Source organism: Somniosus microcephalus, chromosome 17 (genome assembly GCF_052327205.1).
Source record: "Somniosus microcephalus isolate GS21.2 chromosome 17, FLI_Smic_1.0, whole genome shotgun sequence".
Lineage (NCBI taxonomy): Eukaryota > Metazoa > Chordata > Chondrichthyes > Squaliformes > Somniosidae > Somniosus > Somniosus microcephalus.
In genome coordinates this window covers 52,818,803-52,844,551 of record NC_141003.1, presented here as the reverse complement: position 1 = coordinate 52,844,551, position 25,749 = coordinate 52,818,803, and the positions used below count along the sequence as shown (strand labels likewise).

Below are 25,749 nucleotides of genomic sequence, written 5' to 3'. Positions count from 1 at the left end.
TAATCTTTTAATTATACTTAGAGCTGCCTGCTTGAAAAGTAGTGACTTTTCTTTAACAGTTTCCAATAGGGGGTGTCTGTACTTGCAGTCCAAAAAAAAACTGACATAGGTCTAAGCCTCAAAATCAAAATCCACTGGGACCTGGGTTTATATTGCCCCGTTACCTCTATCTCATTCATAGCTACAAATAGCAGCATAATCAACACATTTTTTCTCCTAATTTGTTAATATAAACCTGGTAAAGGAAAGAGGGACAATAAGTGAAACCCAGCTTTCTGGTTGGATCTAAAAGGTTGATGTTTGAAGAAGCAACATTTACTTCACTTTCCTGCAACTATAAACTGTGACAAAAGCATGGCCGCCACTGCCAGCTGTACCTCCTCAGCCATTCTACCTACGATTTGGCTAAAATAACTTGTCTACACTGAAGACATGTAGGTTGTCAAAATAATACACTTTCTAAAGAAGGCAATTTTGCCAGTGGAAGACAGAAACTTCAAATCCTGGAGCAACTGTAATATACACGAGATGCATTAACAACTCTACAGAGAGTGAACTTCAATACAGTTTTAATGTGAGTAAATTTTAAAGTTTTTTTTTACTAACTCAGCTTCCCAAATACTTACTGCAAAGTGTCAATTAAAATTCTAAGCACAATTTAAGTTTTTTTTTTATAAAAGGGAAGCAATAGTTAGCCAATACTGAAACTTCCCAACTCAGATCGTTCCCGATGAGCATGCTGGACCAAGCAGAAATTTGATCCAGATTACACCTGATGGGGCCGCTTGTGAAAGGTCCAATAGCTAAAGTTGGCCAAGCGTTTCCCTGCCAAATCTGGAAACCCAAAATGACAGGTCTCCAAATCAGTAAGAACTTTCTTGTTTTTTTTTTAAAAAAAGCTTAATTTAAATTATTTTCACTTTTTTTGGGTTGTGGGGGGGGGGGGGGGGGGATAGGGAGATAGTGGGGGAATATTTCTTCCATTGAAGCTACTCCTCTCTACACTTCTTTTTAAAATTGAGATACCAGGGTGAAGAACTAAAGCCCATGGAAATCACCAACACTGAAAAGAGTAAAGGAGATGAAGTAAATCAGGAAGTGGTAATTGTAACAGTAGGACAGAAAGGGCCATAGTTAAAAAGAGACAACTATCTTAAGACGCTGTAATATCCTCATGGGACTTGGTACTGTTTACGAGAGGTGACCATAATACAACCCCAGGTGATATCACTTGCTGTTACATTCTTAGCTTTACTGTAGTTTTTTCTGGAAAGTAAATATGAAAGACTTACACAAGTTTTGCTGAATATCTGACATATTCTGTGGTTCATCATCAGATACTGCTGGTGGTGTTGGGCTTGCTTCTGCCTAAGGACAAAAAACAGTGCTAATAGTTAATTTTAGTTCTTTAAGCTTCTGAAACTACAGGTAGACTATCCTTTATCCGAACTTCCGAAAACCGATAAAAACCGAAAGTTTTTTCGTTCAGCGTAAGTCGTGCGCACGACGCCAACCCCCGCCCCCGACAAATTTCCCAGTCTTATAAAATACCTTCTGAAATCCGAAATTTTCCGAAAACCGAAACACGGCTGGTCCCGAGGTTTTCGGATAAAGGATAGTCTACCTGTAGTACGTAACTTTCGGTCTTAAACCCAACAGACGTTCTGACATTAGTGCCATATTAGAATTGAACAATATTAATGGATACAGCAACCGCAGTATTTTGCTTGTTTTAATCTTAATGGAAATACTGGCAGATATCTGAGCCTGATTTCAAAGGCAGGACTCATTTTCCCATTTACATACTTATTCCCATCCTTTGCAGGTCACTCACATCTCAAATGTAAACTATTTTTAGCATTTATCATCTACTTTTATTCTGGAATATTATTGATAACGGCTATCAAAAGATGTACTATAGGGTAAATTTTGCAATATTCTGTTCCTGACAAGGGGCCTCATGAGACAGAAATGTGCATTGGAGAATCATGTGCTAAAGTCAGTGCAAGTGATTCGAAACACTCAACTTTCCAGTGATTTATTTTAATGGCTGGGAAATTAGGAGCGCCTTGAACCAGCACTATGACCATCACAACCAACTGTCTGATCTGCACTCCTATCAAATGAATCTCCCCACAGGAAGCAGAACAGAGCAAAATTTACTGGTATATGTCCTTTGGTGCAGTGTTTTTTTAAGCAAAGATATATATTTATTTACTCCATTTACAGTTTGTTTTGCCCCAACTCAGGAGATGTTTAGTTCAATGCGCCTCTTCATCATCTCCAGTCCCTTCTTGGCATTCTTCCTCTTCGCTCCACCTGGCCGCTCGCCACTGTATGGCAAATGCAGGGGGAAATCGATGTGCTTCTGGGAGTCTAGGCTCATTGCAAGAAACAGGCCGGAAAACATAATCCATTAGTGAGCCTGCTGAGCGACAGGCACTCTGGATAATTATGCCTTTCACTGCAATGTTTCTCAGCCTTTCTCCTGCACGTTTTCTGCTCTGATCAGCATTTTTAAGTGCACACCTCGATTCTAATTTCTTGCATTTGATGATGAATGGATCACTCTTTTTCAAAATGGTAAAAAGTTCATACATTTAAATACATAGCTTTAACAACAAAAAACACACAATGAAAATCTACATCATATATCTGTGCCAAAACTTCCTACAAAATTAGGAGTCATTCAGAGCTCCCATTTAAACACTGCTTTCTTGACAGACTTGTCCACAAATTCTTAATTTTTGGTTATCCCATTATTGGTTCTAAATTTAGTTAACAGCAAGCGGAGATTAGTCTTAGGTCATTGGCGCTACTTCTGGGAAGGATAAGACACTAAGGCCTAGAAATTCACTAGCCTTAGCGCCGCTTTTGAGGCGCTAGAGGGACTAGCGCCAGAGTTATGGCCAGTTCAAAAATTCCCTGGGGCCCTAAAGCGGCGTTGCACCGGTAGCGCTGCGCCGGCACCGATGACGTCATCGGTGTGCGCAGCGTCCCGGTTGCCATGCCGACGGGCCCCAGCGCCGAAATTCAGTTGCGGCCGCCTCGCCCGTGGCAGCCGCAACTAAGACTCTGGCAACAGAGTCCAACATGTGTTTGCGCCGGCGCATTAAAGGCCCCGCGGCGGCCGGCCGCTTTCCCGCCGGCCGCCTGCCCGCAGCTCCCTCCCCGGACTTCTCCCCCCCCCCCCCCCCCCCCCCGGAACAGATGCAAGCCCGGCACTTGTCCGAGGTGCCGGGCTCATTTTTAAACAGATTTGCGCGGGCCGCGGCCAGGTGCAGGCAGCTCCTCCTTAACGGAAGGAGGAGGCCTGCACTTCCCGAGCCTGCCGCACCGCAGCGGGCGCCGCAGCGCCGGAATAGCGCCGCAATGCGGCGCGTTGCGCCAGTTTTCAGGCGCTAAAACCCTTCAGTAGCGCCGGCAGCCGTTTGGGCGCGGCGCCACTGAATTTTTGGCGCACGCAAAGGGACTTAGCGCCGGCGCTAACTTCCGGCGCTAAAGCCCTGGCGCAGCGCAAACTCAATTTCTAGGCCTAAGTATAAACTGCAGTTTTCATTTAATAAAAACTGCAAAGAAGCAACACAAAAAGCAACTTTCTAAAGCTTTCCAACCAGTTGGAGTATAACAAACAAAAAGAACGCAGCTTTGCTTTAAATGTAAATCTAAATGCTTCCACCCAATGTGAGTAATGTGTAATTTTGCTAAGAATGACATTACTGATCAAGGTCAAAGTTCTCCATCCCCAACACACACAATAGTTGTATTGTAATAAGATAATTGTCAAAGGAACCAGAGGGGAGATGAGGAGAATTTTTCTTATGCAGTGAGTTATGATGATCTGGAATGCACTGTCTCAAAGGATGGTGGAAGAAGATTCAATAGTAACTTTCAAACAGGAATTGCATACATACTTGAAAAGGAAAGATTTGCAGGACTATGGGAAAGAGCAGGAGTGGGACTAATTGGATAACTCTTTCAAATAACTGGCACAAGCACGATGGGCCAAATAGCCGCCTTCTCTGCTGTAGGATTCCCAAACTAGTAAACACATCGACAACTTCTCTTTGTGTAGTATTCTATGAATCTCTCTCACAAAGTAAATAGTTTTTTAAATTCTATGGGGTAAAAATTGGGTTGCTTTGCGCCTCGCGTTAGTGCCCCGAGGGGGTGCAAAGCACCTAGCACCCGGGCGCAGCGCCGCTAACATTTCCCGTGAAATTCAGCGGGAGGTTAGCGGTAGCGCCCCATGGCACTGCGCCTCTGGCGATTACTTAATCACCGTGCGCAGCACCCCGGCCGCAAACTTCGCTCGCTCCCCCTGACCTACCGCCAGACGCTATGTCCGACAGGGTCAGGGTGCCATGTTTGCAGCCGGGGTGGCGCAAATTAAAGGGCAGGTGCTGGGCGGCCATTTTTTTTGGGCCGCCCGCCAGAACCTGCCCCCTTTCGTCTCCTCCTGCGGGGTGCCGGCCGTGATCGATCAGCCCAGCACTACTCGAGTGCCGGGCTCTTTTGCTGGCACCCTGCTCCCTGGTGGTCCAGCAGGGCCCCGGTGCCCGCTGTGCTAGGCCCCTCCCCTTTAATCAAGGGAGGCCTGTAGTACCGCGGCACTACGATCCGGCGTGCGTGGCGCTGCTGCATGTAGCGCCGCGATATTCAATGGGAGCGCCCCAAGATGGAGGGGGAGCGCTTCCAGTAGCGCCCCGCCTCCTGCTTGGGGCGGTACCATTCAATTTCGGGCATGGGGCGCTATCTTTTTCTGGGCGCTGTGGCTATTTGACAGCTGGGGCCATCAAAGTGGAGTCCAAGCCTGTCCTCCTTCAATGTTCAGGCACATGCATCCCTAGCAAGGAGTTGATGGGTTGCTGGCCAATTTTCCGCTCCTTAACTCAGGGCCAAATGTAATACCTCTGCTATTGCTTGATTGCGATCAACTAAAAGCACAGATTGAGGATCTATGTCCTGGCCTCTGGTTCAGTTACTCACTGGATAAACTCACAGCCATTGGGGACCTTGACATTAAATTCAATGTAATAAAACTTTACATCCACCTCTCACTCATTATTTCTCCCAATATTTGCAAGGCAGTGTTGCGCTTTGTCTCGCCTGTACCAATTTCTCAGTGAATGTTGTTCTAGTTATCACAAGAAATCGGACTTTAACTTTGTAGGAAAAAATGGCAAAAACCTACAAAGCCTGGGCCAGACATCAAATGTAGCTAATGGAAGCATTCAAGAGGAAAAAGCATTGCATGATGGTTTTTGGATCCTTTTCCAGATTAACAGAAATAATTCATTTAACATCTAAGCAGGCTAACAATTTTGCTATACCTAGCATACAGGAATTCATCCTCCTATATTAGCTAAATTAAAGGATAAAATCTTTTTGCTACTGGGTTTGTCCACATTTATTAATTAATTCAGCAAAGTGGTCATCAGGAATTGACCTTGTATGGCCAGACAAGACCGAAAATCAGAACCCTCCCATCTAAATTTATATAGTCCTCTAGAAACTGTGGCTGCGATTTTGCCGGCGCTCAGAGGGCGGGTCTGCTGTCAAAATCAAAATGATTGACAGCGGGTTGGGAGCCCACTCCGAACCCGCCTCCACGTAACTTTCCAAAGTGTCGGGTCTGCGAGTGCAGAACAGACCAGACACCAAGCGGCGGGGGAGGCAGTTAAGATAGTTAAATGCTTGTTAACTACTATTTTGCCAGCCTATTTCTATTTTAGCACATTTTGAACGAGGTTCACGTCGTTCAGAGATCACGTCAGGTACAGAGATCACGTCAGGTAAGTAGGTCGGGTGTTCAATCGAGCTGAATAGTTCACAGCTGCAAATGTAGTTTTAAAGCTAACATTTCACATCTGTTCACTTTCCAATGTCAGAAGTTGCTCATTTAAGGATTTGGAAGACACATTTGATCTTTATTAAGGCTGTAAGTGAGTGGTGCAAACTCTATATCCACTGTCACCTCCTTGGAATAACCTCTCTTCCCATTGACAGATTGCTTCTAACATCTCATCCTCACCTGCCATATATTAAAGCAGAATGGGAACGATTTATACTCTCATCTTGGTCCTCAGAATCTGACCACAATCAGCCACAGCAGCAGCAGCAGAATCAGGCACACCAACAAGAGCGCCAACCTTCTCCTCAACCACCTGCTGCTGCAGAGGGTAGAGGGCATCAGTGCAACTTTCAGGAGGCCATCAAACGAGTCTGAGGAGCGTTATAATCAAAGCCACATTTCCACCAGAAGTCTCATACAGCAAACAATAGGGTTGCTCAAAAAGTGCTTTAGATGCCTGGACAGATCTGGTGGAGCCCTTCAGTACGCACTAGCCAGAGTCTCGAGAACCGTCGCTGTCTGCTGTGCCCTGCACAACATAGCACTGCAGCGAGGATTAGCGCTGCATGAGGCACAAGGCGCAGAGTGCACAGCCTCTTCAGAGGAGGAGCAGAATGAGGTTCAGCATGAGGAACACCTGGAGGAGGCGGCTGTCCCAGTGCGACCAGAACGCGAGCACATTGATTAGGCCATCACGGGCAGCAATGACAGATTCACTTAACTTTATGCAGCACAGACATGTGGCTGCCACATGTGCATAAAGGTTGGCATCAACCCACTTCAACACCATAGAGCATCTCTACAATGAACTGTGCATTCCTTGCACTGTCACCATCATTGCTGGACATAAAAGGCGCCCTTACCTTTCACTCTGCCACTTATTGTGAGCACACATATGGCAACGAATGCAAACATTCAGAAAAAATTAATTTATTACAACAAAGTAAAAGAACAGAAATTTAACATTCATTTATAGCAAATCACCCAAGTGACTAGCCTTGTGACTATTTATGTGGGATCTTTCTTTTATGCGTGCTTCTGCGTGGTGCTACCCCTGTGGCTTCAGCAGATGTAGAGGCAGCCTGCTCACTTCCCTGCTGTGCCTGCTTAGATGCCTTTAGCGGTTGTCCTCTGGGTTTTGGAGCCTGAGGCTGTGCAGGGGCAGACTCGGCCATCACTGTCCGGGGAGGCATCTGGGGCTCTGACCGAGGGGTTGGCAAGGGGGTGGAAGTTTGATCGCTTGGAGAGGCGCCCCCAATTCTAAGTCCCCTCCCACCATCATCCTTTTCATGGGCCACCCGCACTTCTCTGCTAGCAAGTAGATGGAGAGCACCTTGCTGCACATCAGTGGGGCCATAAGGACCCATGTTTATCCTGACATTCCTCATAACAAGGACGTCCATGAACCTCTGATTTCTCTCCTCAATAGATGCCCATCTATGCTCCATAGATGACCATCTATTTAGAAGTGTTACCATGTTCTCCTGAGTCTGGCGATTTATGTCCTCCATGGAGATGGCCATCCTTTCCATGGCAGAACCTACAGTTGCCAGTGCGTGCGCCATGGAGTTGCTCATATTTGTGATGGACGCCTTTCTCTGCACACTCGCAGTCACTATGGTTGCAAACCCGGTCAGAGCCTCCTGAACTTGTTCCTGACGCTCCAGGACCGCCCTCTTCCTGGATGGCTCCCGAGGCTCAGCGTCTGCATGCAGCTCAGCAGAGCTAGAAGACTCCAGCGGCCTCCAATGAGGAGTCTCCACTGCTGTCCGTCTCCACCATCTGATCTTGCTCACTTGTGACTTCTGATACACCAGGTGACAACACTACTCTATCTCGCATAGGACCCACCGAGGTGTGCGTCTCTGCGCTGGTGCTGGTTGCGCTTATTTCTGCTGATGCTGCTCCCTCAGAGGCTGGAGGATCCTCTGAGGAGTGCTCCTACTCTTCCTCCTGGACAGTGGGGGGAGGCTCTTCATGGTCCTGTGGGAGAGTAACAACATGAGTTAGACATGTGATATGTCGATTGCAGACACATCCCATTATGCACATGATGAGCATTCAATTTCTCTTGACAGGTGACCCCATATGAGTCACTCATGAATGTCAACTAAGATGTATGGAAAATAATTCTGTCACCAGGTTGTTCTAACAAGCCCCTCTCTCCGTCCCCCACTTCAGGCTGGTCAACAACTCCTGTTATGTCAAGAGCTGCCGCCTCAGCGTTGGTGAGCACAGCCAATGATGGTGGTCCTCCTCCTGTTCTCTCCCTCTTATTGTGGGCTCTCCTTTCCTGCAATGAGGGAAACAAGAGAAGTTTGAGTGAGAGTGATGGTACGAGTGTAAAGAATGGATGGGATAGATGTTTAGAGGGAGACCATGATGGAGTGGGGTGCCAATACCAAGTTGCCTCCTTTTGAGTTGTTAGTTGTTGTCATTGCATAACAATGAGGGCGAGTGTGAGGGGTGCATAGTAAGATGGGGATGTGATTCTGTACGTAGGGAGAGATGGATGGGTGATGGTGCAAGGAACGTTGGGGTGAGTAAGGATGTGCAGGAGTAGGGTTGACAATGCAGAGTGATGGGGATGTGATGACAGGCACAGCAGAATAAAAGGTGCTTTTATACTCACTTTTCCTGAACGTAGAAGATCATTAAACCTCTTCCTACATTGCACCCAGGTGTGAACAAACACACACCTATCAGTAGCCTCTTCAGCTATTTGCAGCCAAGCTGCCTTCGTCTGCTGAGGTCTCCTCCTTCCATCCCCAGGGAATAGAACCTCCCTGCGTCCTCTGACTCCCTCCACAAGAACATGGAGGGAGTCGTCATTGAAACGTGGCACAGCCCTTTGTCTATCTGCAGTCATTGTTGCCTGAACCAGCACTCAGGAGCATTAAATCAGAACCGCGAGCAAATGGGGACATGGATCCTTTAAATATACCAGCAACAAACACGTCATCAGGTGACATCACCAGACCCGCAGCACCTTGTAATTGGGCCAGGTAACGCGCAGGGCAGGCTTAACAAGCCCAATCAATGTAAAATCCTGTTCGCATAGCGGCTGGAGCTGGGAGCGGGTCCGGTACTCGCCAACGACCTCTCCCGCCGCCGATGGTAAAATCGCGGCCAAAGACTTTAAAAAAAAAAGAAAGCTCTATATTAAATACCATAAATTAATTAAACCAGCCCACCTCCTGTTGGTCTTCCTCCATCCCCGAATCACTCTTCACTCAGACGGTCAACAAGAATCTATTGGTCAGGACAATAAAAGTCAAGTTATTATTCGACTATGTTGAACAGTGCGGCAGTGTGGAGGGAGAAATTCTCAATTACTATTTGTGTAATTGCAGTAATTTAATTCAATTATTTATGAAAACTAGGGTTTTCAAATTAAAGTGAAAACAATTATCTACTAGTCAATCCTATGCATACTGAAAATATTTGGTAGTTTTTGAAACATCAATATTTTCCATCATACAACACTTAAACTTAGTTTTAGTAGGGTGCCACTTAGCGAGAATGTAGCTGGAAGGGAATTGATGGATTCAGAAACAAACACGGAATTCATCCATCCCAAGTATGAATAAAGTACTGAATGGAGTTTCGGAAAATGTACACAACCTTTCATTTAAGTACACAACCAAGCATTCAGTGTGGGCAATGTGTTTCACCCTTTAAGAGGACGTGAATCTTGCCCAGCCTAATGGAATGAAAGGTTATTTTCTGTCCACTGTAATGGATGTAAGTTTGGGCTAAATAGCTTCTTTTGTATCGTATCATAAATGGTATGTTGCTTCCCAGTTGCTCGGGTTCAGGACGTCACGGAATGAATACAAAAGGCTCTTGAATGGCAAGGCAAGTAGCCAGAGGTTGTGGTTCATGAGGAAACCATAGACATAGATAGTATTAGGTTTGAGGTTCTGCAAAGGAATTTCAAGGAGTTAAGTTCTAGATTAAAGAGCAGAATCTTCAAGGTAGTAACTCTCTGGATTACTCCCAGTGGCACGTGCTGGACCAGATGGAGAAAAAAGATTAGGATTGTCAATACGTGGTTGGAAGGATGGTGCAGAGGACGCTTCAGATTCCTGGGATACTGGCACCTCCTCTTCTTCTTAAGCAGTCCCTCGGAAACGAGGATGACTTGCTTCCACATTAAAAATGAGTTTGCAGGTGACTGATGAGTCCAATGCGGGACCTACAGTCTCTGTCACAGGTGGGGCAGACGGTGGTTGAAGGGGCGGGTGCGTGGGGTGCTTGGGTTGACGTGCGCTCCTTGTGCTGCCTACTGGCACCACAGACGAGATGGCCTGTACCTAAACAGGAAAGGCACCCGTGTCCTTGCGGAACGGGTAAATAGTGCAGTGGGGAAAAAGTTAAATTAGCTGGGGGATGGGAGGGCAAAATTCACACTAAGTCAAAAAGTGCAAGAAAAAACCCACAAGGACACTGGGGGGTAGTTAACCCAAAATAAGAGTTCTGTACACAAATGCACTTGGCATAAGAAATAACATCAGCAAGTTAGATGCATAAATTCATCTTAAAGGGTATGATGTGGTAGCCATTACAGAGACCTGGCTACAAGCTGCTCATGATTGAGAGTTAAATATTCCAGGCTATAGGATCTTTAGAAAGGACAGGGAAAGGACGAATATTGATAAAAGTCACAATTACAGCAGTAGAAAGGGATTTCAGTAATGATGATCAGGCAGTAGAAACACTATGGGTAGAGTTAAAGAACAGCATGAGGTGACCCACTGTAGGAGTGATGTAGTGGGGATATATAAATATGGAGATCAGGGAAGCATGTAGCAAAAACAATGTGGTTATTATAGAACATCTCAAGTTGTAAAGGCAATTAATTTCTCGAATGTATACAGGACAGTGTTTTAGATCCGACAAGGAAGTACAAATACACAAATCATTAAAAGTAGCGACGGAGGTTAATAAGGCCATAAAAAAAGCAAACCAAGCACTAGGGTTTACTTCTAGAGGGATAGAATTGAAAAGTAGAGAAGTTATGCTAAACTTGTATCGAACCTTGGTTAGACCACACTTAGAGTACTGCGTACAGTTCTGGTCGCCATATTATAAAAAGGATATAGAGGCACTAGAGAGGGTACAAATTTTCTTTACAAGAATGATACCAGAACCTCGAGGTTATCAGAACCTTGAGGTTATACCCATCAGGAAAGAATGAACAGGCTGGGTCTCTTTTCTCTTGAGGGGTGGCCTAATGGAGGTCTTTAAAATTATGGAAGTTTTCATAGAATCACAGAAATTTACAGCACAGAAGGAGGCCATTCGGCCCATCGTGTCAGTGTCGGTAGAGTAGACAGAAAGAGTGAGTGTTTCTACTTGTTGGGGAGAGCAAAACTAGAGGTCATCAATATAAGATAGTCACCAAGAAATGAAATAGGGAATTCAGAAGAAACTTCTTTACCCAGAGCGTGGCGAGAATGTGGAACTTGCTACGACAGGGAGTGGTTGAGGCGAATAGTATAGATGCATTTAATGGGGGGCTAGATAAGCATATGAGGGAGAAGGGAATAGAGGGTTATACTGATAGAGTTGGATGAGGAAGGATGGGAGGAGGTTAGAGTGGAGCATAAACACTGGCATGGACTGGTTGGGCCGAATGGCCTGTTTCTGTGCTGTATATACTATGTAATTAGATTTAGTAATGAAAATGAATCAGGATTAGTTAACAATCTGATGGTAGGGGAACATTTGGGAATAGTGACCATAATATGAAGGAGTTGATATTAGGTTTGAGAGTGAATGGAAAGTCACAAACCAGAGTTTTAAATTTAAGTATGGCAAACCTCGAAGGGATGAGAAATGAATTGACCGCAGTAAACTGGGAAAACCTACAAACTATGAGAAGTGTTGAAGGAAATATTTAATAATTTAAGAGGAGGAACATATTGGCTCAGATTTTGCAGTCAGCAGTGAACAAACGGCGCCAGCCGTTAATTACACTTTGTTTGCCCACAGACTTTTTATGGGATTTGGCAATGGGACTTGCTGTGATTAGAGAGCAAAAATAGCATGGCACCCTCTACAGGGGATCTGGGACCTGCGTGAACAGGGCAGGCAACTGTGCATCTCCTTAACCAATCAGATTGAAGAATCCTTACTGAGGCACTCAGTCTGAACCAGGACCAGGAAGTGCAAGTTAGAATAGGTAATTCAATGTAAAATCATGTACAGAAAGTGAAATAAAGAGAGGGAAAGACAGATAGGATTGAGAGAGATAAAAAAAAACCAGAAAGAGTTACAAAAAAAAGTGTATTTTTTAAAAATCTCCAACATTAAAATCTCTACACTTGTAAAAGTTAATTTTCAGTGCCAAAGAGGTTGTTTGGCAGTAATTAATATTATCATGCCGTTAAAAATTTACTTGTACCAGAATGGAAAAGCCCCAACTTTTTCTGGTGAATTTAGTGTGCATCTATCACGCAAGTACAGTAACTTCACACCGTTCCATGTCGAGTCTCTTGGCGATATACTCTGGAGGAGCAGGGCAAATTGGACAGTAACTTCCTGATTTTCGTGTTAACTGTACGTGCATGTGCGGTCGGCAGAAGCTGCTATCCTATTTACACTTTAATAATAGTGAGCACTGATAGCCTCACTGTTATTTTTACTGCAAAATCCAGGCCACTGCATTTAATACAAGTAAAAAAAATGTAGAAAATAATGGGACTTAACATAGACAAATCTCCAGGACCTGATGGTTTCCACTCCAGAGTACTAAAATCAGAAAATAGGTGAGGAAATTGCAGATGTGTTAATGATACAATTTCCAAAGCTCTTTAGATTCAGAAATTGTGTCTATGGATTGGAAAATTGCAAATATACTCCATTATTTAAGAAGGGAGGGAGGGAGAAACCAGGTAACTATGAAGGGATAATTACAGTCCTAGCCCTTTTGGGCTATCCCAGATCAGGCGTATTCCCCAGACGTTCACCCTCAACTAAAGTTAGAGATAGCCGAATTCCATAAGACGCTTAAATGGGTCTAAAGGTTCAGGCTATCTCTCCCTAAAGGAAAGGAACGACTAAAGATGTTACCGTCCTCCGGATAGTATACTTTTAATAAGGTGAACTAGACTGTAACCTTCCGGATATTATGAGGGTCTGGAATACTCCCCCAGAATTCTGCAACTCCTTACAAAAGAGAGTGTACAGAATTTGTGGGTTCGCGAGTCTATACAGAATTACTCTGAGACAATTCTAAAAATATATAGTTTTAATTAAGAGCCGACATTCAGTTAACATCTGTTGAATCAGTCGCAACATTAACAATTCAAAATACAATTAGCTTACATTTCTTATTTCTCAGAGATCCTTATTCTCAAATCTTTACTTGGTTACATTTCTTATTTCTTACTTATTTCTAAATCCAGAACATCCACCAAAATCAATCTGACTTCCCGAGACTCATAGTTAAAGACTTACAGAGATGCCTTTGGAAAGTTGAGAAATGCCCTGCCTGTTCAGCGTATTCTGATTTCTGTCAAAAATGTCTTATTTTTATACCCTTTTGGCAGTGGTTTCTCTTTGATGTTCTCTGCTGATGTCAGCTAATTGTCTTTATTGATACCTCTTTTTGAATGCTTTCTATCTTTCTGTCAATTCAACTATTGCATGCATAATTATTTCTCTACCTTTAGGTGTTCCAAAAACCATCATAAAAACAATAACAGCTATGGTTTTTGTTTGATGTCATTCTTACAAAATGCTTTCCATTCAATTCTTAATATTGGTTTTACTGGTTTTTACCAGACATTGTGTCTTTCCTTATTCTCCAAGTTCAATATAAACACAATGCAATTGCTTGGTGTATCTATTGAAGTCATATCTTCAAAATCTTGTTGGTATGGTTTTTACTATGTCTATAATTTAAAGACACTTTGACCAGAGTGGTTGATGCATTTCTAGCTATCTCAATTGGTTGCATATTTAATCTTATGGTTCCTGTTTTCCAAGTTTAACATAAAACTATTTGACCAGCAGATTTTTCTTTTACTTGATGTCATGTTTTCAAAGGCACATGCCTCTTTTAATGTTTGTGTTTCTGTTCCAACGTGTTAGCTCTTAACACTTAAACTGAGCATTCTCATTGTGTTACCTCCAAACTCGAGACTCTTCGGAAGCAAGTCTTTGCTTTTCAATAGGGTCTTAGTTTCTTGGTCAATATCCCTTTCCCATTTCAAAGCCGGTTTACAACTTTGTTATCACCTGATCTTTATCTCAGAAGCCTGTATTTCTGTTTACAGCCTTGTCTGCTGAGACTTGTGTCTTTTAAACCCAGTATGTCTTTTATTAATATCAGAATTCTGTTCATAATATTGTGTATTTCTCTGAATCATGGCTATTCCTTCACAACAAGAGACCTGTCAGTTTAGCATCATTTGCAGGGAAGCTACTGGAATTTATCATCAGGGAAAGAGTGACTGAGCATCTTAAGTATGAGCTAATGAAAGAGTCAGCATGAATTTTTGAAGGGCTAGGTCTTGTCTGACTAATCTAGTTGTTTTTTTTGAGGAGGTCACTAAATGAGTAGCAAAGAGGAACTATGAAATGAAATTATCAAGGAACATAAAATTAAATAGTAAAATATTCTACAGGCACATAAATTAAAAAAGAAACTTGGGATGGGACAAGGGCCACTAAGGGATGGACAGGAATAAATCACAGGCAGCGATAGTGAAACGGCAGAAATATTACAACAACAACTTGTATTTAGACAGCGCCTTTGACGTAGTAAAACGTCCCAAGGCGCTTCACAGGAGTATTATAAGAAAAAAATTTGACACTGAGCCATAAGGAGAAATTAGGGCAGATGACCAAAAGCTTGGTGAAAGAGGTAGGTTTTAAGGAGCGTCTTAAAGGAGGAAAGAGAGGTAAAGCCCCGAGAGGTTTAGGGAGGGAATTCCAGAGCTCGGGGCCTAGACAACAGAAGGTACGGCCACCAATGATTGAGCGATTATAATCAGGGTGCTCAAGAGGGCAGAATTAGAGGAGCGCAGATATCTCGGGGGGGGGGGGGGGTGCGGTGGTTGTGGGGCTGGAGGAGATTACAGAGATAGGGAGGGGCAAGGCCATGGGGGGATTTGAAAACAAGGATGTGAATTTTGAAATGAAGGCATTGCTTACCCGGGAGCCAATGTAGGTCAGCGAGCACAGGGGTGATGGGTGAACGGGGCTTGGTGCGAGTTAGGACACGGGCAGCCGAGTTTTGGATGACCTCAAGTTCACATAGGGTGGAATACGCTTCAGTATTTACCAGGGAGACAGAGCAGGTGGACATGACATCGGAAGATGAGATTAGAAATGATATAACCCCATTTAAAATTTTAAAAAAAGGAGAAATATGAAATAACCTAATCAAGCTCAAAAAGAGGATAAAACCCCTGGTCCGGACAGGTTGCATCCATGCATTTTAAAAGAATCTAGCAAAGAGATAGCAGAGGCACTATTACTCATATTTAATTTGTTAGATAAAGGTGTATTGCCAGAAGACTGGTGCATAGCTAGCATTATATCTATATTTATTAAGAAGGGAGATCAAACATGTCCAGGGAACTATAGACCAGTCAGCTTAACATCGGTGGAAGAAAAAATAATGGAATCCCTACTAAAGGAGAAAATAGAAAAACATCCAGAAACCAAAAATAATAATGATGTGTCATAATTTGATGTATTAATTTGCAGAAGGCAAAATAAAATGATATATGAAAATACCACTTACTTCCCCTAGCACACACTGTACTCTCCGTGTGCTCCACTAATGCCACAGGAACAAATGAACACCAATTGCAGCAGAGATGCTGAAGCCTCATCACCATGCGAACCACCATCAGCGTTATTCTGCAAATAAAAAAGTTCAATAAAATTCACATTTTTAAAACTTCACAAATGAGATTGGGCCGTATTTTCCGATCGGAGGCTTCCCGTGTGCGGAGGCCTCCGATCTGGAAAAAAAAATCGATGCTCAGGTAAGGCTCCCGAGGTCCGAACATTTCCACTCCTGGGCCTCTCCAACTCGAAATGTGCAGGGCCCAGGTATCCCAGAGGCGCATGCGGTTTGCAAGCATCCCTGGGATCACGTGGGCCATGGGGAGCCAATAAAAGAAGGGAATCTCCCTTCATACACTTGACAGATAGACCTGTCAAATATATGAATGGAGATCACCCCAAAAACACTTTAAAGCATTAAATTTAAAAAATCACATTTTAAAAATTAGTTGAAATTACAATAAATTAAATATTTTAAACAAAAATTAAATTTTTTGAAAAAAATAATTAAAGTTTTTTATGGGGCTAAAATAAACTTACCTTTTTAAAAAAAAAAAAATTTTTTAAATGATAAATGAGTGAAATTACTTTTTTTCAAATCTTATGCTGGCGTAAGATTTCTAAGGGTTTTCCGCGGACAGAGGTTGTGCAGAAAGCGGAACTCCCTGCCCGCAGAGGCTCTTCTCCAGGACAGGCGTGCGATCTGTCAAGAGCATTCTTGACAGATCGGAAATGCCGGTTTTCAGCGCATGCGCTTGGCATGCCTGAAACCGGCATTTCTGATGTCCCTTCGATCGGAATATCCGGCCCATAATTCTTCAAGCTCTTCAATCACACCTTGGAGCCAATGTAACTTGCAGGCCTGCCAACACTCTTGAATTAAGTGGAATGCTCATACGCATGATTGAAATCTCTCACTATCCCAATCTGAAGGATCGCAATTTCATGCGTTTTCTCTGGTTCGCTATCCTACAAAATAAAAGGGAATGTTACGGAGACCAAGTTATCTTTGAAAAACGGAACGGACTTGCATTTATATAATGCCTTTCACGACCTTAGGATATCTGAAAGCACTTCACAGCGAATGAAGTACTTTTCAAGTACAGTCATTGTTATAAGGCAAACGTGGCAGCAAATTTGCACACAGCAATGTCTCACAAATGCAAATGAGATGATTGACCAGATCTGTTTTCGTGATGAGGGGCAAGTGTTGGCTAGGATGCTGGGAGAACTCTGCTGTTGTATTTTGAATACTGCCAAGAGCAGATTACTGTCACATCTGAAAGATGGCACCGCCAACAGTGTCGCACTTCCTCAGTACTGGACCGGTGTCGGCCTAGATTGCAATAGCATAATTTTGAGTGTCTTTATGCTGGACAGTGCAGGGAAGAATTGAACTAGACAGAAGGTCTCTGAATATTAATCTTTTTGCAGCACTACGTTGCTGACCCTCCACAGAGTCTATCTGACCTCTCTCTGATGGCTTCAAACACACTTGAATTTGAACAAAATAGGCAGAGAAAAACTTTAAAATGTCTGTTACAAACAAAATTTAAATTCAAGCCGAGAATGAGCTGCCAAACATATATAAGCAAATAAAATCCAAATGATGAGTTGAATGGTTCAGCCTCTCCCAGATACCTGGCCAAACACAGGGGTCCATATTTTGCGGTAAAAATAATGGTGATGCGATCAGCACTCACCGTTATTAAAGAGTAAATCAGACAGCAACTTCCGGCGACCGCACATGCGTAGTTAAACACGGAAACCAGAAAGTTGCTGTCCGAGTTGCCCTGCTCCTCCAGAAGCTTCACTATAAACAGTATCTTGTCGAGACTCGCCATTGAAACACATGAAGTTGCTGTACTTACATGAGATACCCACTAAACTCGCTGGAACTAGTTAGGGCTTGTCCATTCCAGTGTAAGTAAATTTTTAACGATGTGTTAAGTCTTAATTACTGCCAAACAACCTCACTGCCACTGAATATTAATTTTTCTGGTGTTACATTCTGTTAGATTTTAATCATAGTTGGAGATTTTAAATTAAAAAATTGTAAAAAGAATTTTCAAAACCTTTTCTCTCTTATCTTTCTCTCTTAATCCCAGATTTCTTTCCCTCTCAATTTTGCTTTCTGTACCCGATTTGACATTGAATTCGTTATTCTAACTGACAATTCCTGGTTCAAACTCTGCGCTGCTCATTAACCAATCAGATTTGAAGAATCGTTAAAGAGCTACAGTTGCTTGCCCTGTTCACACAGGTCCCAGATCCCTTGTAGAGGGCGCCGCGCTGAAATGGATTTCTAGGCATTGCAAGTTCCAGTTTAAAAGCCCATAGAAAGTCTGTGGGCAAGTGTAATGAACAGCTGGTGCCACTGACCCCAAAATCCAGGCCAAAGTCTATATTCTGAGACTACCGTATCCAAACAGTCGTTTTCTGTACTTGAACCTGTTTTTAACCCCAATATTTATCATGACAGAAAGAAAGAAGCCAATACCAAATTACATTCAGGAATACTTGCAAAAAATTTTGCCTCACCAATTTCCCCAATCATTTCCTGGGTCTCACTAGCTCCTGTCAGGTTCCATGTCCACAATCTTAGTGCATTCCAGTTCACACATCCACAAAACACTGATCTCCTAGACCCATTACATACTGGCCTCCAATTGGAGTGGTGGCATAAAGAAAGGCGTGTCGTGCATATGGAAGACATAGGTCTGTTTGAAAACCTATTTGTAGTATAACGTAGTATAGAAGTGACTCTCTACAGAGATCCTAGCTAGCCCCATTGATAGTTACTGCATTTTGCTTAAAATAGGACAGGTGCACTGAGATTTCCAGAATATTCTCTGGTTGACTTATAGCAGAGGTATATTATGGAAATGCTGAGGCTGCTTGTACCCTGCTCACAATGGTCAGAGCACCAGTAATTATTGGGATTAAAGCGTGCAGGCACAACTGCTCCCAAGTTCTGTCTGTAAATAAGTTTCTCTCAACGTAGGCTCAAGTCTGATTCACTAATAAGGTTATTTCCTCCAACTTCAAGCTCAACAAAAGATGTAGTTATCGAGCACTTGGACTGTTGTTATGCATAGTCTTTATGATTCATTTAACAATACCATTACAAGCACTGAAAAAGAGTGGATCCAAATTAAATACTCATTGCACAATTTGTTGTGCAGTTACATGTTTGGAAGAAGTAGATGTTGTGCAAATCAATCATGGTGCAAGAGTGGCATTATTGAAAAAAATGAAATACATCATTCAAGGAAGCTCATTAAACTTACAGTATATAAAGTAACAATTTTTGCTTGGAAGAAATCTGCATTATACCTGAATAGAAAAACTACCATTTGTACTTTGAACATACAATATAAGGAGCCCTGATCATTGCAGGTGTGTGTGTGTGTGTGTGTGTGTGAGAGAGACTGTAGATAGCAGAGATGCACTGTCACTTTTTGGCAGATTACAAGGTTAGTCATAGAGTCATAGAGTAATACAGCACAGATAGAGGCCCTTCGGCCCATCGTGTCCATGCCGGCCATCAAGCCCTGTCTAATCTAATCCCATATTCCAGCATTTGGCCCGTAGCCTTGTATGCTATGGCATTTCAAATGCTCATCCAAATGCTTCTTAAATGTTGTGAGGGTTTCTGCCTCCACAACCCTTTCAGGCAGTGAGTTCCAGACTCCAACCACCCTCTGGGTGAAAAAGTTCTTTCTCAAATCCCCTCTAAACCTCCCTCCCTTTACCTTGAATCTATGCCCCCTAGTTATTGACCCCTCTACTAAGGGGAAAAGCTCCTCAGCATCCATCCTATCTATGCCCCTCACAATTTTGTACACCTCAATCATGTCCCCCCTCAGCCTCCTCTGCTCCAAGGAAAACAAACCCAATCTGCCCAGTCTCTCTTCATAGCTGAAGCGCTCCAGCCCTGGTAACATCCTGGTGAACCTCCTCTGCACCCTCTCTAACGCGATCACATCTTTCCTGTAGTGTGGCGACCAGAACTGCACACAGTATTCCAGCTGTGGCCTAACCAGTGTTTTATACAGCTCCATCATAACCTCCTTGCTCTTATATTCTATGCCTCGGCTAATGAAGGCAAGTATCCCATATGCCTTTTTTACCACCTTATCCACCTGTTCCGCCGCCTTCAGGGATCTGTGTACCTGCACACCCAGATCCCTCTGACCCTCCGTCTTGCCTAGGGTCTTACCATTCATTGTGTATTCCCTTGCCTTGTTAGACCCCCCAAAGTGCATCACCTCGCACTTTTCCGGGTTAAATTCCATTTGCCACTGTTCCGCCCATCTGACCAACCCATCTATATCGTTCTGCAGACTGAGGCTACCCTCCTCGCTATTTACCACCCTACCAATTTTAGTATCATCCGCGAATTTACTGATCATACCCTTTACATTCATATCCAAGTCATTAATGTAGACCACAAACAGCAAGGGACCCAGCACCGATCCCTGTGGTACCCCACTGGCCACAGGTTTCCAGTCACAAAAACAACCTTCGACCATCACCCTCTGCCTTCTGCCACTAAGCCAGTTTTGTATCCAATGTGCCAAGGCACCCATCTTGTACTAATACTACATTCCATTGATTTTCTCTTTTGGGTACATATGATGCTATTGTAATCCCAAATAAACGTGTGCCAAACAAATTCTGCGATATTCCTTTTAGGCTATGACATTTCCATCATTTTTAAATTTCTTATGGTCACTTTTTAAAGTGTATAAAAAGTTTCACAAATATGGTACATCACACTAAGCTGCCCACCAACGTTTAAGCATCACTGTAAGTCAATGAAATAAACGTAATTGTCAAGTTACTCAAGGAGCAGTGCATAGTTGAATCAAAACTGCATCCCACCATATGGTAAAAAAATGCTCCTCGTCAATTAAACATATCCTATATATATATTGATTCTGCCACAAGATCGTACCCAAGGACGAGCCCAAAACAACTCACCGTCGTCAGTAAGCACATACAAACGGACTGAAGACTTTAGAAAAGACCGAGAGTCACAAAGAAAGTACAACTGCAATACAGACCATATTGCTAAACATCATACGCGACTCTCGGACAGTCAGAGTGCCGCGCACATTGCACCCTGGGACATGGAGTTCCGCCCACCTGCCTTTCGCCTCTGATTTGTAACCACTGACGTCACGGAGAACTACAACACCCAGCGATCAGCGCGGCCTTCTGCTCATGCGCAGACGTCCCCGCACGTCGGTCTCCTTAGGCCCGAGCGTCCACGCGCTTACTCATCGCTCACCGCGAGCAGCCGCGCTCGAAATGAAAGTAAAGCTGGCGGGGACCACCCCTACCTTTAAACAGCCGCCAATGGGAGCCGAGGCGCGGGGGCGGCAGCTGCGTGGCGGCGGGAGAAGACTGCGGAAATGTGAAGCGCCGGAGCCGCCGCTCGCCAAGAGCCGGCGTCTCCGGGTCCAGGTCCGATCCGCTCGCGCGCTGCCTGCCAACTGGCCGCAGCAGCCAGGCGACCCCGCTCATCTGTGACGTAACTGCGAGCGAGCTCACCGACCGCCTCTGTCAAACTTGTTGGTGCCAGCCTCAAACTTTTTGCACCAAGTTGGCTGATAGTTTTAAATCAGTTTTTTAAAACTGTATATTGGGTTGAATAAATTATTGACTCCACCAACGTGGCTTTTGGAATACTTTCTCCTTCAGAAAATGTTAACTCAAACTATTGAGAAAACTCATAAGCAGTAATACAATATTGTTCTGACAAAAGGTCACGTTAACTCTCTTTTTCTCTTTCCACAGATGCTGCCTGACCTGCTGCCTATTTCTAGCATTTTCTGTTTTTATTTCTAAATAAAATATTGTTCCTTTTTTTTTGCACTAATGTATGAGTGAGCATACAATGAATGATGAGAAATAAAATGCATCTATACCAAGCTAAAGTTTGACGTGTAAAGGAATTTGCAACATAGGTGGAGGTACTGTATGCTGTTGCTTGTAAACATAAAAGTCTGAAGGGGGAAATCCAAACGTTGAAGGCTCAAAATTGTTGGTATATTTCTAAGCGGATCTGGAGGCTTGTCATTTTTTTTACATTAAATTATTTATTCTGGTTAATATTAAACATGTTGTACTTCACAATTGATACAGGTGTTATCCTTAAAAAGGAAAACGAAACTGACATTTGGATTTCCCCTTCCTCTTACCCAAAGCATCTCTCCCATCCTCCCTTTCAGTTTCTGCCTCCTTCACTCTTGCCCTGCATTGCCATCCAATTCCCCCTTCCCTTACCCTATATTGCCATCCATTTGTTTTCCTTCCCTCTCCCTTCAGCACCACTCCTATCAGAATCCTGGTGCTTCAACAGTTGTTGCAAAAAACAAGGGGAGAGGGATAAACCCGGCAACTACAGGCCAGTCAGCCTAATGGCGGTGGTGGGAAACCTTTTAGCAACAATAATCCGGGACAAAATTAATTGGCACTTGTAAAACTACAGGATAATTAATAAAAGTTAGCATAGATTTGTTAAAGGCAAATTGTGCTTGACTGTTCTGATGAAAGGTCTTCGACCTGAAAAGTTAATTCTCTCTCCTCAGATGCTGCCTGACCTGCTGAGTATTTCCAGCATTTACTGTTTTTATTTGTGTTTGACTAACTTGATTGAGTTCTTTGATGAAGTAACAGAGAGGGTTCAAAATCAAATCAACTTTTATTGTCATTGTTAGTGCACAAGTGCAGTACAACGAAATGGAGGCTTGCGGCTCCTGAGAGTGTACATTTTAGATGAAGACATTTAAACATTCAACATACATTTGGCTTGTAGTATATTAACATAAACATAACCATAATAAAGTGCATTGGCAGATGTGCAGGCTTTAGAGTTTATTTGTGGAGTTCAGTAGGATGACAGCCCTGGGAAAGAAGCTGTTCCTAAATCTGGTCGTACGGGTGCAAATGCATCTGTAGCATCTCCCAGATGGCAGGAGGGTGAACAGACTGTGGCTGGGGTGGGTAGGGTCTTTGATGATGGACCGTGATGAGGGTAATGCGGTTGATGTGTATATGGACTTTCAAAAGGTGTTTGACAAAATACCACAGAATAGACTTGTAAGTAAAATTAAAGCCCATGGGATTAAAGGGAATGTGGCAGTGTGGATACAAAATTGGCCAAGGGACAGAAAGCAGAGTGGTGATGAATGGTTGTTTTTCAGACTGGAGGGAAGTATACAGTGGTGTTCCCAAGAGGATGGTATTAGGACCACTGCTCTTTTTGATGTATATTAATGACCTGGACTTGGGTATACAGGGCATATTTTCAAAGTTTGCAGATGATACAAAACTCGGAAATGTAGTAAACAATGAGGAGGATAGGAGCAGACTTCAGGAGGACATAGACTGGTGAAATGGGCAGACACATGGCAGATGCAATTTAATGCAGGGAAGTGTTAAGTGATTTATTTTGGTAGGAAGAATAGGAGAGGTGCTATAAACAAAATGGTGAAATTTTAAAGGCAGAAACAGAAAGACCTGGGGGTGTATGTACGCAAATCTTTTAAGGTGGCAGGACAAATTGAGAAGGCCATTAAAAAAGCATATGGGATCCTTGGCTTTATTAATAGAGGTATAGGGGTCGATTTTCGTTCAGGTGCGGGGAATTGGCGGTTTCCCCGAATTTAGTGATTCCGACACGATTGTAAATGGGTCTGTGAGATTGATGCAAATTTAACACAATTGGCCAATTGAATTCCAGCGTGTGGGAAGCCTTGGCAATTGAGGATTTCCAGTCAGAAAGTCGCAGAATATGACATCATCATTGCTGCTGCTTTTAAGGTTCACAGCAAGCCTTGCTTCCTCTGTAGGCTTCCAACCTTCCACATTAAGATGGCACAGGAGCCTGCGGGATGAACGGCCAGTGGGAGGGCCAGATCTGCACCCAAATTTGATGAGGCGTCACTACAGGCATTATTGGATGGTGCTAGGGCCCACAGGGAGGTCCTCTTCCCTTCTTCAAGGAGGAAGAAGCCTCCCAGCCAGACCAAGGCTGAGTGGCTAGAGGTGGCAGGTCAAGTCAACTCCTTGGGGCTAACACGAAGAACGTGGTTGCAGTGCAGGAAAAGATTCCATGACCACCTTCGCACTGGAAAAGTAAGTACTGTATGATGTTTCCATCACCCTTAATCTGATTCCCATTGCCTTTCCTCACCAGCACTCAGCTTTAGCAATCTCTTCCTGCACATCCCACTAGACACTCATATCCATGCACCCTTACCCATTCCCTGTCTCTCTATGCTCACATTCACAGAACTATGCCACCATGCAGCCCTCACACCCTCTCATTCTGATGCTCTGAACACAACTGACAACACACAGGGAGGGCCCTTGGTCTTGCAACCTCACTCCATCTTTGTCTCCGTCTAAGTATCTATGCTATGCAATCTCTGCACTCACTCCTTCATTCTCACTCAACCTCCACTTGTCTCCCTCATTGCAGGAAAAGAGAGCTCACAACAGGAGAGAGCGAGCCAGGACAGGAGGAGGGCCGCCCTCATTAGCCCAGCTCACCCCCTGGGAGGAAGGCGTCCTGGAGATTGCCGGGGCTGACCGAGATGTGGACGTTGGGGAAGGACAGGCAGGAGCATCCCCGCAAGCTGGTGACAGAATAGTTTTCCATCTCTCTCATTGGCATTGCATGAGTTGCTGATAATGATTCTGAAGCTACATCATATGGACTTATGATCATCTGCAGAATGCAATGTGCATGTAACCTTGGCATCACATCTCTATAACTTTTTCCTTGACTCCCCCACAGGACCATCGAGAGCCCCCGTCCCCACTCTGCAGGAGGAAGAGCCTGAGCAGCCAGACTCCTCAGAGGAATCTGCAACCTCTGAGGGCGCAGCGTCATCAGCAATAAGCGCACCCAGCACCTGCACAGACACTCACACCTCGGTGCGACCTTCGGGACATAGAGTAGAGTTGTCACCTGGTGTATCACAGCTCACAAGTGAGCATCAGCAGATTGTGGAGACAGGGACAGCAGTGGAGAGTCCTCGTCGGAGGGCGCAGGACTCTGACAGCTCGGCTCAGCTGCATGTCAACCCTCTGCCTCTGGGTCCATCCGTAAGATCAGAGGTGATGGAACTCCAGGCACAGATGCAGGAGTCTCTGGCAGGTTTTGTCTCTAGGGTCTCTGCGAGTGTGGAGCGAATGGAGGAGTCCATAGCAAACATGAGCAGAGCCTTTGTGGAGTCATTGGCGCATGAACGCATCACCACGGAAAGGATGGCAACCTCCGTGGAAAGGATGGCTATGGCCATGGAGGAGCTAATTCGCCAGTTGAAAACATGGTGAGTGTTCAGCATAGACTGACATCTCCGGAGGAGCGATGGTCAGCTATTGAACAGAGAAACCAGACCTTCATGGCAGGCCCTCTGAGTAGGACTGCCATTGTAGAAACAGGTCCCCATGGCCCCCCTGATGTGCAGCAAGCTGCTCTCAAGCCACTTGCAGGCACTGAGGGGGACCTGACCCATGAGAGGGAGGTTGGTGGCAGACCTCAAGGAAGTGGGGGCTCCTCTCCAAACGCTCACACTTCCATGCCACTGCAGAGCTCTTGGTCAGAGCCCCGCCGGAGTCCACACCCAACAGAGATAGAGGTTTCAACCCCTGCACAGCCGCAGGAGCAGCAGACTGCTGGCGAGCCTTCACAGGCTCGCCATCCCAGAGGACGCCCACCAAAGGTGTTGAGACAGGAGCAGCAGGAAAGTGAACAAGGGGCCTCCACATCTGCTGAAGCCACAAGGGAACAACTATGTAGGAGCACGTGTAAGAGGAAAATAAAGCACTAATAGTCACAAGGGTAGTCACTTGGGTGAAATGTGTTTATTTTAAAAATGCCATCAGTTGGTTATTGTAAATAAAATTTCTGATGGCAGCTTCTGCAGTTGTGGCGTGTGTCATTTCGCGAATGGGGCTGGAGGTCCTCTAATGCCACGAGGGGAAGGAAAAAAAGGCCTCCCATGCATCTGGTAGGTGCCTCAGTTGAGGAAGCGCTGAGTGAGGGTGGCGAGAGGGGTCTCGCAGGA

At 44.3% G+C, this 25,749-nt stretch overlaps 1 protein-coding gene across 6 annotated transcripts in view; it reads right to left on the bottom strand.

Moving 5' to 3' along the window:
* Nucleotides 1-21,191, bottom strand: part of trabd (TraB domain containing) — a 41,440-nt gene extending 20,249 nt beyond the window's left edge. Inside the window, exons 1-5 of one of the 6 annotated variants that reach the window (XM_086010333.1) lie at nt 21,010-21,189; nt 15,615-15,733; nt 12,569-12,610; nt 9,049-9,106; nt 1,293-1,368 (exon numbers count right to left, since the gene is read on the bottom strand). In XM_086010333.1, coding sequence (XP_085866459.1) covers nt 1,293-1,368; nt 9,049-9,069 — 97 coding nt within the window. In that variant the 5' untranslated portion in view covers nt 9,070-9,106; nt 12,569-12,610; nt 15,615-15,733; nt 21,010-21,189. Of the gene's footprint in view, nt 1-1,292; nt 1,369-9,048; nt 9,107-12,568; nt 12,611-15,614; nt 15,734-20,647; nt 20,787-20,812 lie in introns of those variants that run through there. The other 5 variants (XM_086010334.1, XM_086010331.1, XM_086010330.1 and 2 more) reach the window with 5 other exon arrangements.
* Between the last annotated feature and the right edge of the window lie 4,558 nt (nt 21,192-25,749).